General features: G+C 43.0%; 1 protein-coding gene across 1 annotated transcript in view; it reads right to left on the bottom strand.

The window, feature by feature from the left end:
* Positions 1-16,687, bottom strand: part of LOC130277243 (catalase) — a 57,024-nt gene extending 40,337 nt beyond the window's left edge. Inside the window, exons 1-2 of the mRNA XM_056527708.1 lie at positions 16,460-16,687; positions 5,233-5,404 (exon numbers count right to left, since the gene is read on the bottom strand). Coding sequence (XP_056383683.1) covers positions 5,233-5,404; positions 16,460-16,525 — 238 coding nt within the window. The 5' untranslated portion in view covers positions 16,526-16,687. The remainder of the gene's footprint in view (positions 1-5,232; positions 5,405-16,459) is intronic.
* Between the last annotated feature and the right edge of the window lie 1,660 nt (positions 16,688-18,347).

The raw sequence follows: 18,347 nt of genomic DNA, 5'->3' as shown, positions 1-18,347 counted from the left end.
CTCGAGCAGCAGAGCGCCTATAATACTGATCAATGCTATGCTATGGCATAGCATTGGTCAGTGTATGCAATCAATGTATTGCATGTTATAGTCCCCTATGGGGCTATAAATGTGTAAAAAGTAAAAATGTAACCCTTTCCCTAATAAAGGTTTGAATCACCCCTCTTGTCCGAAAATATTAGGGTAGTTAAACCGCACGGTCAATGGCATACGCGTAAAAAAATTCAAAAGTCCAAAATTGCGTATTTTTGGTCACTCTGTATACCCCCAAAAAACTTTATACAAAGAGATCAAAAAGCCCCATCAACAAAAAATGGAACCGATAAAAACGTCATATCATGGCGCAAAAAATGAGCCCTCGTACTGCCTTGCAAGCGGAAAAATAAAAGTTATATGGGTCAGAAGAGGGCATTTTTAAACTACAAATTTACGTGCAAAAAACCTATATAAATTGGGTATCATTTTAAAATCGTATGAACCTACAGAATATAGGGTATCATTTGTATTAAAAAGTGCACTGCGTAGAAATGGAGGCCCCCAAAATGGCAGTTTTTTTTCTCCATTTATGTGCCACATTTTTTTTTTGGGTTTCACCGTAGATTTTTTGGTAAAATGACTGATGTCATTACAAAGTACAATTGGTAGCGCGTAAAACAAGCCCTCATATGGATCTGTAGGTGGAAAACTGAAAGCATTATGCTTTTTAAAAGTTGAGGAGGAAAAAACGAAAGTGCAAAAACGGAAAAAACCTTGAGTCCTTAGCTAATTTTTATTTTTTTATAATGGGAAAAATGGGAGAAATTGAAACTTTTATTAGCGAAGGGGTTAAAACATTTTTTTTTTTTTTTTTTAAACACAATGTCATAGTTGCCATAAGGGACTATTACATGCTATCATTAGATTGCATACACTGTTCAATGCTATGCCATAGCATAGCACTGATCAGTGTTATCTGTGCTCGACTGCTCCAGCCTACCATGGCTGACTGAGCATCAAGGCAAGGAGGCAGGTAAGGGCCCTCCCACAGTCCTCTCAGCTGATCGAGACACTGCAGTGGTCCTGATCAGCACCGCCATTAGCCAAGGGTCCCGGCGGCAACACCCTGCTATGACCCACGCTCAGCTCCTAAATGCGCATCATAGAAAGGGAGCATGACAAGGGCGTACAGGTATGCCCTTCATCCCCAAGAGGTTAATGAGTATTCCAATCTCATTCTTATACCCCCCCCACCGATCCTAACGGTGAAGAGGACCCAAAAAGTTGTAAGTTAAAAAGTACCTGTCACCAAATAAACTGTTCTCAACTACCTCAGGCTATGTTCCCTAACTACTCCTAACACCCCTCCTGCCCTTAAAAACTATTTCAGAACTTTAACCCCCTTAAGGACAGACCAATTTTTTTTTTTTTTTTTTTTTTTTTTTTTTTTTTAAACCTTAAAAAAGGGGTACTTCCCTGCCCCAACATTCGAAACATTTTTTTCCTAATGGTGGGTGTGGGCTGCAGGGTTGTGACATCACACCACGCCCCCTCAATTCAAGTCTATGGGAGGGGGCGTGACGTCTGCCACGCCCCCTCCCATAGATTTGCATTGAGGGGGCGTGGCATGATGTCACAAACCCCGCAACCCGCACCCAGCGTTCGGGACAAAATGTTTTGAACGCTAGGGCAGTGGAGTGCCCCTTTAATGACCAAATGGATAATTGTAAAATCAATGGATTTATTAGATGCAACGCGTTTCGCTGCGCATGCGCAGCTTCATCAGCAATCTGATGAAGCTGCGCATGCGCAGCAAAACGCGTTGCATCTAATAAATCCATTGATTTTATCTGGCTCCCTGATGGTTCCTCTCTGCGCCGGACTAACTCCTGAATTTACGGTCATCCTGTTTTGATTCTACTTCTACCCAGGAGGGCTGCAGTGGACCTATACATATATTCATTCTATACCTTACCTTGTTGTGTGTGGGCGCACAACCAACTCTGGTAAGCGGCTTGGGAATTACCGTCCCCTTCCCCCACTAACAAGACCTGCTGATCCCGCACATGAGGCGCCTTCCTCCCTCTCTCTAAATGGATAATTGTGGAACAGCAAAAAAAACTCCAATTGGCGCTGTTGGTTCCGTAGGATGGTATAATTAACCAAATCCAGAGTGGAGTGAAGTAAGAACTTGTGGATTTTATTGCATGAGGATAAAACCAATAAAAGCAATAAAAAGCGATACAAGTCAGGATATACGTCCATTTGCAGCAAGGGGTTAAAAAGCTCTGTATCATACCTTTCTTCTTGCTCACTTTCTGTGCAGCTTACAATCAAGCTCAGTGTAGAGAAACACTTCCTGAGTTTGGTCTCCTGCCAGGTCAGAAGACCAAACTCACTGTATTAATTGTGGCAAGGAACAGAACAGAGCCACCTAGTGGCCATTTTTTTATATTACATTTTAAACATATTTAGGTTGATAATTTTAAAAGCAAGGGAATGGGAAAGTGTCTGCTAATTACACAAGGAACACTATATTAAAAGTATTATTTGGCGACAGGTACAATTTAACTCTATGGCTGTGTAAAGAAAATAAGTGATCGGGGCTCCTTGGGCAGATCACTTTACAAAGTGATCTCATGTGAGATCCTAGCACAAACTTGCAATAGCAGTAAACTGGTATTAATAGCAAAGAGGATTAAGGTGATTGGAAAAAAATAAACACACACACATACCTGTTGGAAATTTTTTTTTGTTATTGCAACATTACAGATGCCTGACATTGATCATGTGATTCCCATAGAAATACAATGCGCACCATATCACAATGCATTTTCCCAGGTGTATGCGATTACGGGCACCGAGCCCTAGTCTAATTAAAGGGAACCGGTCATCAGATTTTACCCTATATAACTGTTGGCAACAGGTCATTATAGGGCATGTTTTCTAAACAGTGTGCCTCCAGCTGTTGCAAAACTACAACTTCCAGCTGGCCCAGACAGCCGAAGGCTGTCTGGGCCTGCTGGGAGTTGTAGTTTTGCAACAGCTGAAGGCACACTGTTTGGAAAACACTGATATAGGGTAAAATCTACTTGCTTACCACATCTGGATGGCTACTACCCGAGGCCGCATTGACTACCTAAGGAAGAATTACACCCCGGGGACTACTTGCTCCTTATTTACATACAGTGCGGCACAACTTCAGAAGTTATTTTCTCAGGTATCGGGTATTTTCTCGGGTATCGCGGCCCTGAAGACTTCCACATATGGTAAGCAGATATGTATAACCTGTTGCCAAGAGTTATGAAGGGTAAAATCTGATGATCGATTCACTTAAACCCCTTAAAAAGGGGTACTCCGGGGGTTAAAAATAATTTTTTCAAGTCATCTGGTGCCAGACTGTTAAACAGATTTGTAAATGACTTCTATTTAAAAATCTTAACCCTTCCAGTACTTCTCAGCTGCTGTATGCTCCAGAGGAAGTTGTGTAGTTCTTTCCAGTCACACCACAGTGCTCTCTGCGGACACCTCTGTCAGTGTCAAAAACTGTCCAGAGAAGGATAGGTTTGCTATGGGGATTTTTTTTTACTCTGGACAGTTCCTGACACGGACAGAGGTGTCAGCAGAGAGCACTGTTGTCAGACTGAAAAGAATGAAAAATGTCCTCTGTAGTATACATCAGCTGATAAGTACTGGAAGGATTAAGATTTTTAAATAGATTTAATTTAAAAATCTGGTTAAATTTTGGCACCAGTTGATTTGACAGCATTTGTTTCCCTACTTGTTTTCCAACAGAGTTCCCCTTTAAGGACATCGGGCTTACATATATGCCCTAGTCCTGCTCCTGTTATGTGAAGGGCGCTCAGGAGCTGAGTACACTTCATACCCGCTGGGTCCCGGTAACTATGAGCAGTCAGGACCCATGGCCAATGCCCACATTAACTCTTTAGACGCTGCAATCAAAATGGATTGCAATGTCTTAAACGGGGGGGGGGGGGGGGGGGGGGGGAGTAAATAAATAAAAAAAATGTAGTAATGTAGTAATGGAGCACAGAAAACATTGATCAATGCTATGCTATGGCACAGTATTGTTCAGTGTATGCAATCTAAAGAGCGCAGGTAATAGTCCCCTATGGTTACTAATAAATATTGTTTGAAGAAAAAAAAAAAAAAAATAAAAAGGAATACGCCCCTCCCAAAATAAAAGAGTTTAAATCACCCCCTTTTGCCATTTTTTTCACTGAAATTATGTAAACAAAAACAAACAACATATTGGCATTGCTGCGTGCGGAAATTTCTCAACTTTTAAAATATAACATAATTTCAACCCTGCGGTCAATGGCGTATACATTAAATAATAAATAAAAAAATACCAAAGTCAAGAATTGCTGTTTTTTTTTTCTCCTCATCTATCACTTCATATACCAGAAATTATTTTTTTTTTTAATTGATCAAAAAGTCCCATCAAAACAAAAATGGTCCTGATAAAAACTACAAATCATGGTGCAAAAAATGAACCCTCACATATCCCTGTATACGGAAAAATACAATTTATAGGGGGTCAATATAGGACAATTTGAAGCATGCTCATTTTTATACAAAAAGTTATGTGTAAAAGTAGTAAAACAAAACAAAACCTATATAAATTGGTTATCGTGGCAAACGTATGGACCTACAGAATAAAGATAATGGCCCTGATAAAGGCCCTTTAAAGGGGTGCTCCACTGGAAAACTTTTTTTTAAATCAACTGGTGCCAGAAAGTTAAACAGATTTGTAAATGACTTCTATTAAAAAATCTGAATCCTTCCAGTACTTAGCTGGTGTTATGATCCACAGGAAGTTCTTTTCTTTTTGAATTTCCTTTCTGCATGACCACAGTGCTCTCTGCTGACACCTCTGTCCATTTTAGGAACTGTTCAGAGCAGGATAGGTTTTCTATGGGGATTTGCTCCTACTCTGGGCAGTTCCTAAAATGGACAGAGTTGTCAGCAGAGAGCACTGTGGACAGGCAGAAAGGAAATTCAAAAAGAAAAGAACTTCCTGTGGATCATAAACAGCTGATAAGTACTGGAAGGATTACGTTTTTTTTTTATAGAAGTAATTTACAAATCTCTTTAACTTTCTGCCACCAGTTGATCTAAAAGAAAATGTTTTCCAGTGGAGTACCCCTTTAAAGGGTTTAGGTGTTCCCTGATTTTAGGTTTTAAACATGTTTTTCCTTGTCTAGACATTGGGCGCCTGCACAGAAGTCTTACCTGCTCCCTTAGCGTGCACCACCCTCTCTGGAATCCTCTCCCGGTCGAAGTGCGCCATTTCATCTGTGAAGACCACATCCTGAACCAGCAGCGGTCCGCGGGGTCCGACAGTCAGAATGTTCAGCTTGTCGGCTACAGGATTCCCACCGCCCGTTGTCAGGACATCCGATTTCTGAAGAAAAAAAAAAAAAAGGAACAGAGATCCATGAGAACCAGTTTTCTATAATCAGTGGTCTTTAAACTATGGTCCTCCAGCTGTTGCAAAACTACATCTCCCAGCATGCCCAGACAGCCAACGGCTGTCCGGGCATGCTGGGAGTTGTAGTTTTACGACAGCTGGAGGTCCACTGCTCTAAACACTTTGCTGGGTGATGGAGCAGGTGACCAAACTCATCACACAGTCATCCCCCATGTGAGTATTAACCCTATATGACGGGGATAGGATTCCATATGTCCTATTTCGCAATACACCGTTTAATCATATAGACCACTGGGGTCCAACATAGACTGCAAAATAATTTTAATAGAATATTTTTTTTTTTGTTTAAAAATAAATAAATGAAATATTATATATATATATATATATATATATATATATATATATATATATATATATATATATATAATGATCCCTCAACTTACGATGTGAAACCAGACTCAACATACAATGCTGTATCTGTGAAAAGTGTCAATGGCCGGAAGAACCGACCAATCAGAATGGGCAATTTACTGGTAAAACCCCTGTATTACTGAAGTGTGCACTGACTGGTGTCTGGTAGCGCCCCCTACAGTACAGGGAGGTATTACATGTTCTGTACACTTTACCTGTACCAGGGTTAGCTGCTCCTTTGGACACCAGGTGAGGACGACTCTATGTTACTTTTTTAGGACACTGTGTACTGTACAGGACCCTGAAGAAGCTCCTGTCCTCTACATAGACCAGTGTTTCCCAAGCAGGGTGCCCCCAACTGTTGCAAAACTACAACTCCCAGCATGCCCGGACAGCCTTTGGCTGTCCGGGCATGCTGGGAGTTGCAGTTTTGCAACAGCTGGAGGCTCTCTGCTTGGGAAACACTGACATAGACAGTGATTACAGCTCCCAGCAGATCTTTATTACTTTTATATGTAAGGATTTGCTTTCTCTATATTAGTTATCTACTTATTTTTCTTTAATTCTCACTTTTTCCTATTTTTGGATGACATTTTGGTGCCTTTAGAAGCGATTACCAGGTTTCCATAGAGTTCTGGTCTCAAGATACAATATTAATCGGCTCCAGGACGACCATTGTAACTTGAGGGACCACTGTATAACATTTTTAGATAAATATATATAAAAAAAAAAAAAATTATAAATTTTTTTTATATAATTATATATTTTATATTAAAAAAAGAAAAAATTTTTTTATACTGTATATACATTTTTTTATATAAAATATATATTTATAGCAAAAAATTTTTTATTATAATCTATATATATATATATATATATATATATATATATATATATATTTTTTTTTTTTTTATATAAACAAAATATATTTATATTAAATATATATATATATATATTTTAATAATTATTTTTATTTATTTATTTATTTTTAAGCTTTACGATATGAACAGAGCACGGCCTATATTTACAGATGAAGTTCTGCCAAGACGTCTAAGCGTTGCATAAGCCGCAGATCATGGGATCTCACCGATGCCAGGAGAAATTGTTTACTTAAAACTGTGAAGTCAAGGCCTGAACTTGTGACCGGGTGTTATACAGCAGCTTCTGTTTACCACCATAGAGAGTTCAATAACCAAGTCAGATCCCACGGTGGAGCTCAGGACATATGATCGAAACGTGCGCGGGGTTGAGTGGGGGTATGTGTGGGGCGCGCCTGCAAAATTGCAAGTGCTGTGGGGACGGCTTTGTAATTTTTCTTGCAGAGGGCTCTTGTTTGTGCGCCGGATTTATCATTTGCACAAAACTATTTTTTTTGCCCAAATTTACTACAGTAACCAGATGGCGTAGGAATGTGTGAGAGGCTTTTCACTTTTTTTTTTTTTTCACTATACAGGGGCTTCCTGTCATTTGCGCAAATTTATAAAGTGACGGACTCAAGATAATGAATTTGGCGCTTCAAGAGACTTAGAAGAAAAAAAAAAAATTAAAATTAAAAAGCTTGGTGGCACGCTTACTGTATGCCACCCAGCTTTCCCAGCCTCCAGAAGCCCCAGTAGGGATAGGCTTCTAATAATAACAGCACTGCAATGTCCTCTCCCTGCCCCCATACCGACTATTCACCTGCTGGACAGTTAAATCATACTTTACCGTGACATTAGTCCGGCGATCATGATAAAGTTTGATTAAAGTGTTTAGAGATGAGCGAACTTACAGTAAATTCGATTCGTCACAAACTTCTCGGCTCGGCAGTTGATGACTTTTCCTGCATAAATTAGTTCAGCTTTCAGGTGCTCCGGTGGGCTGGAAAAGGTGGATACAGTCCAAGGAAAGAGAATTTACTGTAAGTTCGCTGATCTCAAAGTGTTCAGGCTCGTTTTCATTTACATGAACCAGCGGTCTACAAACTGTGGACCTTCAGCTGTTGAGAAAACTGCAACTCCAAGCATGCCCAGACAACTGCATGCTGGAAGTTGGAGTTTTGCAACAGCTGGAAGTCCACAGTATGGAGACCACTGGTTTATATGAGAAATCCATGTGGCTAAGTCCCTCGAGGGGGGCACTGAGGTCTGTACTATCTTGTCACCCCAATGCATACTGCTCTGTGTAAACCTAGTATAGTATTACATATACAGTACACACACCTACCCAGTCTACATTCAGGGCAAAGGTCACTGCTCTTTCCTCTTGTATCTGCCCAACGTGATCTTCCTGAACCCTCCATAGCTGCACATTTACTCCATTGGGCTACGTTCACATGTGTAGGATCAGCTGCTGCATTCAGTCATTTAGTTATGTTTAGAGTTGAGCGAACCTTGCAGCTCGGCTGTTGATTACTTTAGCCTGCGTAAATTAGATCAGCTTTCCAAGGGCATTGATTGCCTGGAAAAGTCCGGGATGGCAGTCTTAGGACTCCTAGGTCAGTATCCACCTTTTCCAGGCAACTGGAGCCTTTGGAAAGCTGAACTAATTTATGCAGACTAAAGTAATCAACAGCCGAGCTGCGGGGTTCACCACGAGACAATTTACTGTAAGTTCGCTCAACTCTAGTTATGTTGATATCTGCAGCAAATCCCGTACGTGTGAATTTACTCTTAAAGGCCAGAGCTGCATTGGCAATTGTGCAGGCTTCAGAGCTGAAATCTCCCAACATTCCCTGGTAAGGGTGACTAAGGGTCCAACAGATCCGAAACACGTCAGATTTAATTTTTTTTGTCCCAGCAGTTGACGCCTTGATATGATACAATAAAAAGTATCATATCGCACGATGTAAAGACTGGAGGTGTCGAACAGTTTAAACATTCCCTGCTAAGGGTGACTAAGGGCCCAACAGATCCAAAACACGTCTGTGTATTCATCCCAGCTGCTGGTGCCTTGATACGATACAGAAGGAATACTCCTTTTGCACACTTTGGAAACCACGGGAGACGCTGCTGGGCCGGTCCGCGCGCGGATGCACGAGGATGGGGCGAGAGACGGCAAACAGTTTAAGCATTTCCTGCTTGTCACATCACATGTTATGTTTAAAACCCAAAGACACGTCAAGTGTCTTACACTGTAATACAGAAGCATTGCAGTGTATTGTAGGAGTGATCGCCCAATTGCTCCGCAGGAAAAAGCAAACAAAATTATAAAAGGTTCAATAAAATAATAAAATAAATAATATATGTCTCTGTGTCAGCAGTGGGGTCCTCCTGGGTCTCCTCCATAGTGGGGTCCTCCTGGGTCTCCTCCATAGTGGGGTCCTCCTGGGTCTCCTCCATAGCGTTTCATTTCATTTAAATATCTACAGTTTGCGCTGACACTGATGCTTCCTGAGCCTGCAGGACAGCTTGAATATATTTTGAACTTGTTTGGGGCTGCTTATCCACCATCCAGACTATCGAGCGTTGACACCTTTCATCAACGTCCACACCCAGGGAGATTAGCTACAGTGCCATGGGTTGCACACTTCTTGATAATGTTGCGCACTGTGGACAAAGGCAAATCTAGATCTCTGGAGATGGACTTGTAACCTTGAGATTGTTGATATTTTTCCACAATTTTGGTTCTCAAGTCCTCAGACAGTTCTCTTCTCCTCTTTCTGTTGTCCATGCTTAGTGTGGCACACACAGACACACAATGCAAATAAAAAGTGAACTTCTCTCCTTTCTATCTGCTTTCAGGTGTGATTTTTATATGGCCCACACCTGTTACTTGCCCCAGGTGAGTTTAAAAAGGAGCATCACATGCTTGAAACAAACTTATTGTTCCACAATTTTAAAAATGGTGCCAATAATGTTGTCCAGACCATTTTTGGAGTTTGGTGACATTATGTCCAATTTGCTTTTTTTCCTCCCTTTTTTGGTTTAGTTCCAATACACACAAAGGGAATAAACATGTGTATAGCAAAACATGTGTTACTGCAATCCTTTTCTGTGAGAAAAAATTTCAGGGGTGCCAACTAGAGATGAGCGAACTTACAGTAAATTCGATTCTTCACGAACTTCTCGGCTCGGCAGTTGATGACTTTTCCTGCATAAATTAGTTCAGCTTTCCGGTGCTCCCGTGGGCTGGAAAAGGTGGATACAGTCCTAGGAGACTCTTTCCTAGGACTGTATCCACCTTTTCCAGCCCACCGGAACACCTGAAGGCTGAACTAATTTATGCAGGAAAAGTCATCAACTGCCGAGCCGAGAAGTTCGTAATGAATCGAATTTACTGTAAGTTCGCTCATCTCTAGTGCCAACATTTACGGCCTTGACTGTATATGGAGATATCTATCTATAATCCTTTTAGGCCTTGTAATTTTTGGAAAGTATTTCGTCAAACATTCTGCACCAAAAAAACTGTTGCAGTAGTCATCCCATAGTTTTATTTATTTATTTTTTTATAACAAAAGAAGCTAAATGAGGATAACCTACATGGAAAACCATGAAAATAAATAAATAAGTGACTTACCTCCGATTTCAGTTGCATAATCTGCTACCTTATAAGGCAGCGTTTCCCCAAGCAGGGTGCCTCCAGCTGTTGCAAAACTACAACTCCAAGCATGCCCGGACAGCCATGAGTGGCGTGACGTTGCGGAAGCTGCAAACCGGAAGCTTCCGCGTGCCTGATGCCGCCGCTGCTGGCACAGAGATTGTGGGGGTCCCCAGCCGTGGGACCCCCGTGATCCAACATCTTACCCCCTCTCCAAAAAAGATGTTTGCGGCGGAGTATCCCTTTAAAGTAAAGCGTACCTAAACTTTCCACAAACTGTTGACTTGATCTGTGTACCGCACTCTGGTTTATGCTGCCGATATAAGAGATAAATAATCGAGAGCAATCAAGCACAAGACGCGTAACGAGGGTAAATGTCACAACAACAAGGTGATGGAGCGCGTTACGGGGCCGGAGTCCGCTAGACTTGGACTGTAGATCAAAGGGCAGCGAGACGTCTGGAGGAATATTTACCGGCTCCAGGATACATCATCAGTGCCAGATTATCGGATGTTCCAGATATTCGCAACGACTGAAGAGCACGGATCGGATAAAGCTTCATCTCGCAGCACAATCCAAGCCATAGCGACAACAAAAAAAGTGGAGATCAGCGCGTTGGTGGATTTAAAGGGGTATTCCAGGCAAAAATTTTTTTTTTTTTTTTTTTTTTTTTTTTTAATGTATCAACTGGCTCCGGAAAGTTAAACTGATTTGTAAATGACTTCTATTAAAAAATCTTAATCCTTCCAATAGTTATTAGCTTCTGAAGTTTTCTGTCTAACTGCTCAATGATGATGTCACGTCCCGGGAGCTGTGCATGATGGGAGAATATCCCCATAGGAGCTGGACAGCTCCCGGGACGTGAGTCATCAGAAAGCAGTTAGACAGAAAACAGCAACTCAACTTCAGAAGCTAATAACTATTGGAAGGATTAAGATTTTTTAATAGAAGTCATTTACAAATCAGTTTAACTTTCCGGAGCCAGTTGATACATAAAAAAAAAAAAAAAAAAAAAAAAAATTTTTGCCTGGAATACCCCTTTAAAAGTCTTGTCTAAAAGAATAGGCCAGTGTTTCCCTGAGCAGGGTTCCTCCAGCTGTTGCAAGACTACAACTCCCAGCATGCCCGGATAGCTGAAGGCACGCCGGTTGGGAAACACTGGCATAGGCAACAATAAAGTACATTTAAAATATGTTGGTAAAGGATGGACAAATGGACAGGTTTCATATCTTAACCAGATTCTTAATTAGGAATTTGCAGATTTGATTTAAAATGCGCTAGATTGTGTAATATGGGGAGGGGGGGGGGGGGGGGGGGGAGTGTGAGATGGAACAGGGGGTGATCAAAGGGGGGATAAAATGGCACAGGGAGGTGATGAAGGGGGGGGGGGATGAAATGGCACAGGGAGGTGATGAAGGGGGGGATGAAATGGCACAGGGAGGTGATGAAGGGGGGGATGAAATGGCACAGGGAGGTGATGAAGGGGAGGGGATGAAATGGCACAGGGAGGTGATGAAGGGGGGGGGGATGAAATGGCACAGGGAGGTGATGAAGGGGGGGGGGGATGAAATGGCACAGGGAGGTGATGAAGTGGGGGATGAAATGGCACAGGAGGGTGATGATGAGGGGGATGAAATGGCACAGGAGGGTGATGAAGAGGGGGATGAAATGGCACAGGGGGGTGATGAAGAGGGGGATGAAATGGCACAGGGGGGTGATGAAGAGGGGGGATGAAATGGCACAGGGAGGTGATGAAGGGGGGGGGGGGATGAAATGGCACAGGGAGGTGATGAAGGGGGGGGGGAATGAAATGGCACAGGGAGGTGATGAAGGGGGGGGGGATGAAATGGCACAGGGAGGTGATGAAGGGGGGGGGGGGATGAAATGGCACAGGGAGGTGATGAAGGGGGGGGATGAAATGGCACAGGGAGGTGATGAAGGGGGGGGGGGATGAAATGGCACAGGGAGGTGATGAAGGGGGGGGGGGAATGAAATGGCACAGGGAGGTGATGAAGGGGGGGGGGGATGAAATGGCACAGGGAGGTGATGAAGGGGGGGGGATGAAATGGCACAGGGAGGTGATGAAGGGGGGGGGATGAAATGGCACAGGGAGGTGATGAAGGGGGGGGGAATGAAATGGCACAGGGAGGTGATGAAGGGGGGGGGGATGAAATGGCACAGGGAGGTGATGAAGGGGGGGGGGGATGAAATGGCACAGGGAGGTGATGAAGGGGGGGGGGATGAAATGGCACAGGGAGGTGATGAAGGGGGGGGGATGAAATGGCACAGGGAGGTGATGAAGGGGGGGGGATGAAATGGCACAGGGAGGTGATGAAGGGGGGGGAATGAAATGGCACAGGGAGGTGATGAAGGGGGGGGGATGAAATGGCACAGGGAGGTGATGAAGGGGGGGGGGGGATGAAATGGCACAGGGAGGTGATGAAGGGGGGGGGGATGAAATGGCACAGGGAGGTGATGAAGGGGAGGGGATGAAATCTTTTTTTAAACATTACAAAAACCTGATCATGAAGAGCATTGTGGGGAGGGGGGAATTTTTTTTTAATTTTTAATTTATTTTTTAGCTAAACAAGAGTTGCGTCTGTTCGCAGCCTGAAGGAAGTATAATGTCAGATACCGCCACAGAGAAACAAACCAGGAATTTGCGCCAAACCTTGGATACGGAGACACAAGAGGCATCAGATGAGATAACGGCGGCCAAAGTCTTGATGACATACGAGATATAGAGAGAACGTCTTATGTGAACTGTGCGCTAGTTATGTCCTCCTAGTGCTCAACCATTACCCAATTGTCACCCTTCAGGGGGGTCCAAAATCCCCCTGCACACATATATTTAAATATATATATTGGCCAAACTGTATTAAACTGTGTGAGAGAGAAAAAAATAGAGTGATTTTCCCACAACAACCAATCACAGCTCAGGTTTCACTTTACCAGAGCTTGTTAGCTGAGCTGTGATTGGCTGCTGTGGGAAAATTACTCTATTTTTTCTCTCACACAGTTTGATAAATCTGGGTCATTGGGGGAGATTTATCAAAACCTGTGCAGAGGAAGAGTGGTGCAGTTGCCCATAGCAACCAATCAGATTGCTTCTTTCATTTTCCACAGGCCTCTTTAGAGGCCTGTGGAAAATGAAAGAAGCAATCTGATTGGTTGCTATGGGCAACTGCACCACTCTTCCTCTGCACAGGTTTTGATAAATCTCCCCCATTGTGTGTATATAATATACACACAATATTTATATATATATATATATATATATATATATATATATATATATATATATATATATATATATACACACACACAGTAGTCCCTCAAGTTACAATATTAATCGGTTCCAGGACGACCATTGTAAGTTGAAACCATTGTATGTTGAGACCAGAACTCTATGGAAACCTTATTGGTTCTGAAACCCCCAAAATATCATCCAAAAATAGGAAAAAGTGAGGATTAAAGAAAAATAAGTAAATAACTAATATAGATAAAGCAAATCCTTATATATAAAAAGTAGGAAAGATCTGCTGGGAGCTGTAATCACTGTCTATGTCCGTGTTTCTCAAACAGGGTGCCTCCAGCTGTTGCAAAACTACAACTCCCAGCATGCCCGGACAGCCTTCGGCTGTCCGGGCATGCTGGAAGTTGTAGTTTTGCAACAGCTGGAGGCACCCTCTTTGGGAAACACTGGTCTATGTAGATGACAGAAGCTTCTTCAGGGTCCTGTACAGTACACAGTGTCCTAAAAAAGTAATGGAGCCGCCCTCACCTGGTGTCCAAAGGACCAACTAACCCTGGTACAGGTAAAGAGTACAGAACATGTAATACCTCTCTGTACTGTAAGGGGCGCTACTAGACATCAGTTAGTGCATGCACTTTAGGAATCCAGGGGTTTTACCGATGAATTGTCCATTCCGATTAGTCGGTTCTTCCAGCCATTGACACGTTTCGCAGATTCCATAGCATTGTATGTTGAGTCCGGTTTCAAGTTACAATGGTCCAGAAAAGACCATTGTATGTTGAAACTATTGTATGTTGAGGCCATTGTAAGTTGAGGGATCACTGTATTTTAATATTTTTCTGTATTTTAACGTATCCCCAATTACAAGATCTTCGCTTGCTGTCAGCAAATATCAACATTCTTTCTTTGTTTGATTTTATCTAGAGAAAACTGTTGTACTGACCTTACGCTTCCCACAGCTGAGGGTTCGCTACATTTGAATCCAGCCCAGATAATCCTCTACGGGCAGCGCAAATTAATGCATCAGGGTATTCTCTCAGATGGTTTTTTTTTGTATTTTTTTTTTTGCTACAATGTATCAGCGACTGGTACAATCGGTTCGTCTTTAGTCCAGACTATTTAGAGCCTTGATAGAATTGTAGCAAACCCTCAGAAGTGAGATCAGTTCTGAACAGGTTTTCTACCTCTAGATGAAACCAAAAATGTTTTTGTTTTTTTAGCGCTCGTTCACACGGCCGTCTGTCCCCGTTGTTTTATCCCCGATTTGTTTCCTTTCTTGCAGGCGCTTTAAACGGATTCAAAACGTTAAAAAAAAAAAAATCCCATTCATGTGAATGGTATTTATTTTTTTTTACAATCCTTTTTGCACCCGTTTGCACTCATTTACGTTTTTTTTTTTTTTTACGGTAGAAAAAACGGCACATGCAGTATTTTTTCTTCCGGCCCAAAAACGGAAGAAAAAACGGATACAGTAAATTTAACATTGAAGTCTATGGATAACGGATGAGCCTTTAATGTCATCCGTTTGCATCCGTTTTTTCAATCCGTTTTTTGATCCGTTTTTATTTTTGAGCATGCTCAGAACAAAAAAAAAAGTTTTTTTATGGTTTATTAACTGAACAAAAACGGATACAAATGCATAACATCCGTTTTTTTTTTAAGTCCAATTTTTTTATCTTTGACGGGAGAAGAACGGGACGGGTCTAGACGGCCGTGTGAACGCGGCCTTATTCATGGATGGCAAAATAATTTGCACTGCTGAGGGTTTGCTACAATTGGATCAAGCCTAGGTAATCCTCTACCAGCAGTGCAAACCTCTCAGCTGTTCTGATTTTTATTTTTTGTTATAATGTATCAGCACTGGTACGGTCACTCAGCATTGACTATATAGAATCTTGATGCAATTGAAGCAAACCCTCAGCAGTGAGAGTGATCAGGTCTCGACAGGTCTTCTGCCTTTAGAAGTACGGTACAAAGAAAAGGCTTTTTAATTCATGGACGCCATCTGAAAACCTGTTCTGCCGTCATAATGTGCACTGCAGAGGGTTTGCTACAATCGCATCCAGCTTAGATAAATCCTTTAGGATAAGCACTTGTTCTGATTTATTTTTTATTTTTTTGTTACAATTAGAGATGAGCGAACGTACAGTAAATTCGATTCGTCACGAACTTCTCGGCTCGGCAGTTGATGACTTATCCTGCATAAATGAGTTCAGCTTTCCGGTGCTCCCGTGGGCTGGAAAAGGTGGATACAGTCCTAGGAGACTCTTTCCTAGGAATGTATCCACCTTTTCCAGCCCACCGGAGCACCGGAAAGCTGAACTAATTTACGCAGGATAAGTCATCAACTGCCGAGCCGAGAAGTTCGTGACGAATCGAATTTACTGTAAATTCACTCATCTCTAGTTACAATGTATCAGCAACTGTTACAACTGGTTAGTGCGGAGTCCAGAATATTTAGGGAAGCATTATTTAAACTGTGGACCTCCAGATGTTGCAAAACTACAACTCCCAGCATGCCCGGACAGCCAACGGCTGTCCGGGCATGCTGGGAGTTGTAGTTTTGCAACATCTGGAGGTGGAATGATTATTAGGTCTGAACAGGTTATTCAGGAATAGAATCTACATAATCATAATTCAAACTGCTGAGGGTTTGCTACAATTGCATCCATTAGTGTCCCCAGAGCAGCGAATATATATATATGTGTGTTATAGAGATGCATGGAGAAGGTGCAGTCTGACAGCCCCATAGCCCAGCACTGACAGGTGTCAGGTGGATGCCAGGGACGGTACCCAGCCACACCGCCCGGCACTGACACATGAAGTCCCCGCTGGGCCAGTACCTGGTTGCCCCGACTCTCCTTCCACAGCTTCATCTGGTCATGACACTTCTCCCTCTTGTCCGCCATGTTGCCCCCGCAGTGCAGGCGACGCGCAAGCAGCAGAATTTTATAACGAGCAGAGGGGACGCCCCGCCCTCTCCGTTAGGACGAGCGCCGATTGGACAGGAGCGCTGGGAGTTGTAGGCGGTGATTGGTGGAGACGTGTTGTCACATGGGATGGCTGAGGGAAAGATAGGGGGATGAGGGACAAAGGTCGGGGGACAGAGGGGAGGGGGAGGATCATAGAGAGGAGGGGGAGAGGATCATAGAGAGGAGGGGGAGAGGATCATAGAGAGGAGGGGGAGAGGAGGGGAGAGGATCATAGAGAGGAGGGGGAGAGAGGAGAGGGGAGAGAGGAGGGGAGAGAGGAGGGGAGAGGATCATAGAGAGGAGGGGGAGGATCATAGAGAGGAGGGGGAGAGGAGGGGAGAGGATCATAGAGAGGAGGGGGAGAGAGGAGAGGGGAGAGAGGATCATAGAGAGGAGGGGGAGAGGATCATAGAGAGGAGGGGGAGAGGAGGGGAGAGGATCATAGAGAGGAGGGGGAGAGAGGAGAGGGGAGAGAGGAGGGGAGAGAGGAGGGGAGAGGATCATAGAGAGGAGGGGGAGGATCATAGAGAGGAGGGGGAGAGGATCATAGAGGAGGGGGAGAGAGGAGGGGGAGGATCATAGAGAGGAGGGGGAGAGGATCATAGAGAGGATCATAGAGAGGAGGGGGAGAGAGGGGAGGGGAGAGAATCATAGAGAGAAGGGAGGGATAGAGAGGGGGGATGGGAGAGAATCATAGAGAGAAGGGAGGGATAGAGAGGGGGGATGGGAGAGAATCATAGAGAGAAGGGAGGGATAGAGAGGGGGGATGGGAGAGAATCATAGAGAGAAGGGAGGGATAAAGAGGGGGGATGGGAGAGAATCATAGAGAGAAGGGAGGGATAGAGAGGAGGGAGAGATAGAGAACCATAGAGAGAAGAGAGGGATAGAGAGGAGGGAGAGATAGAGAGAAGAGAGGGATAGAGAGGAGGGGAGATAGAGAATCATAGAGAGAAGGGAGGGATAGAGAGGAGGGAGAGATAGAGAATCATAGAGAGAAGGGAGGGATAGAGGTGAGGGGGAGATAGAGAGGAGGGGGAGATAGAGAATCATAGAGAGGAGGGGGAGATAGAGAACATACTAACTGAAAAATGGAGTCATTCAAAATGAGTTGTACCAATACACGTAAATCTTTATTAGTAATGTAATTAAAAGACACCTGAAGGATTCCACCCAGGAGGGGGAGATATACGGGGTGTTACTCAGCAGCCATGACGTACTATATACTACTTATATTTTTATTATTTTTGTATTTCATTATGACCTGGTTCATATTCACCTTATGTGATTTTGTGCGGCGTTGCTTATATTCACACATTTATGCACTTTAATCCCGATTTTTATATTTTTTATACATGCTGTATATTGATTTTTTTGTGTGACCCTTCTGTATAACTTTGATGCTATTTACAATATATATAGGATTCATCATGTATCTGTAAACTTTAATTAGGAATACTCATGGCAGCTGAGTAACACCCCGTATATCTCCCCCTCCTGGGCGGAATCCTTCCTGTGCCTTTTAATTACATTACTAATAAAGATTTACACGTATTGCTATAACTCTTTTTGAATGACTCCATTTTTCAGTTAGTATGTGTATGTATGGGAGGTCATATAGCATTATAAACTAGTGGGGTATTTATAGGCACTTGCTTTATACCTAATAGTAACGTTTATCAGGGGAGATAGAGAATCATAGAGAGAACGGAGGTATAGAGAGAAGAGAGGTATAGAGAGAAGGGAGGGATAGAGAGAAGGG

The sequence above is a fragment of the Hyla sarda genome, chromosome 6 (genome assembly GCF_029499605.1).
Source record: "Hyla sarda isolate aHylSar1 chromosome 6, aHylSar1.hap1, whole genome shotgun sequence".
In the NCBI taxonomy this organism is placed as follows: Eukaryota; Metazoa; Chordata; class Amphibia; order Anura; family Hylidae; genus Hyla; species Hyla sarda.
This window is presented reverse-complemented; position numbering and strand designations above follow the sequence as displayed.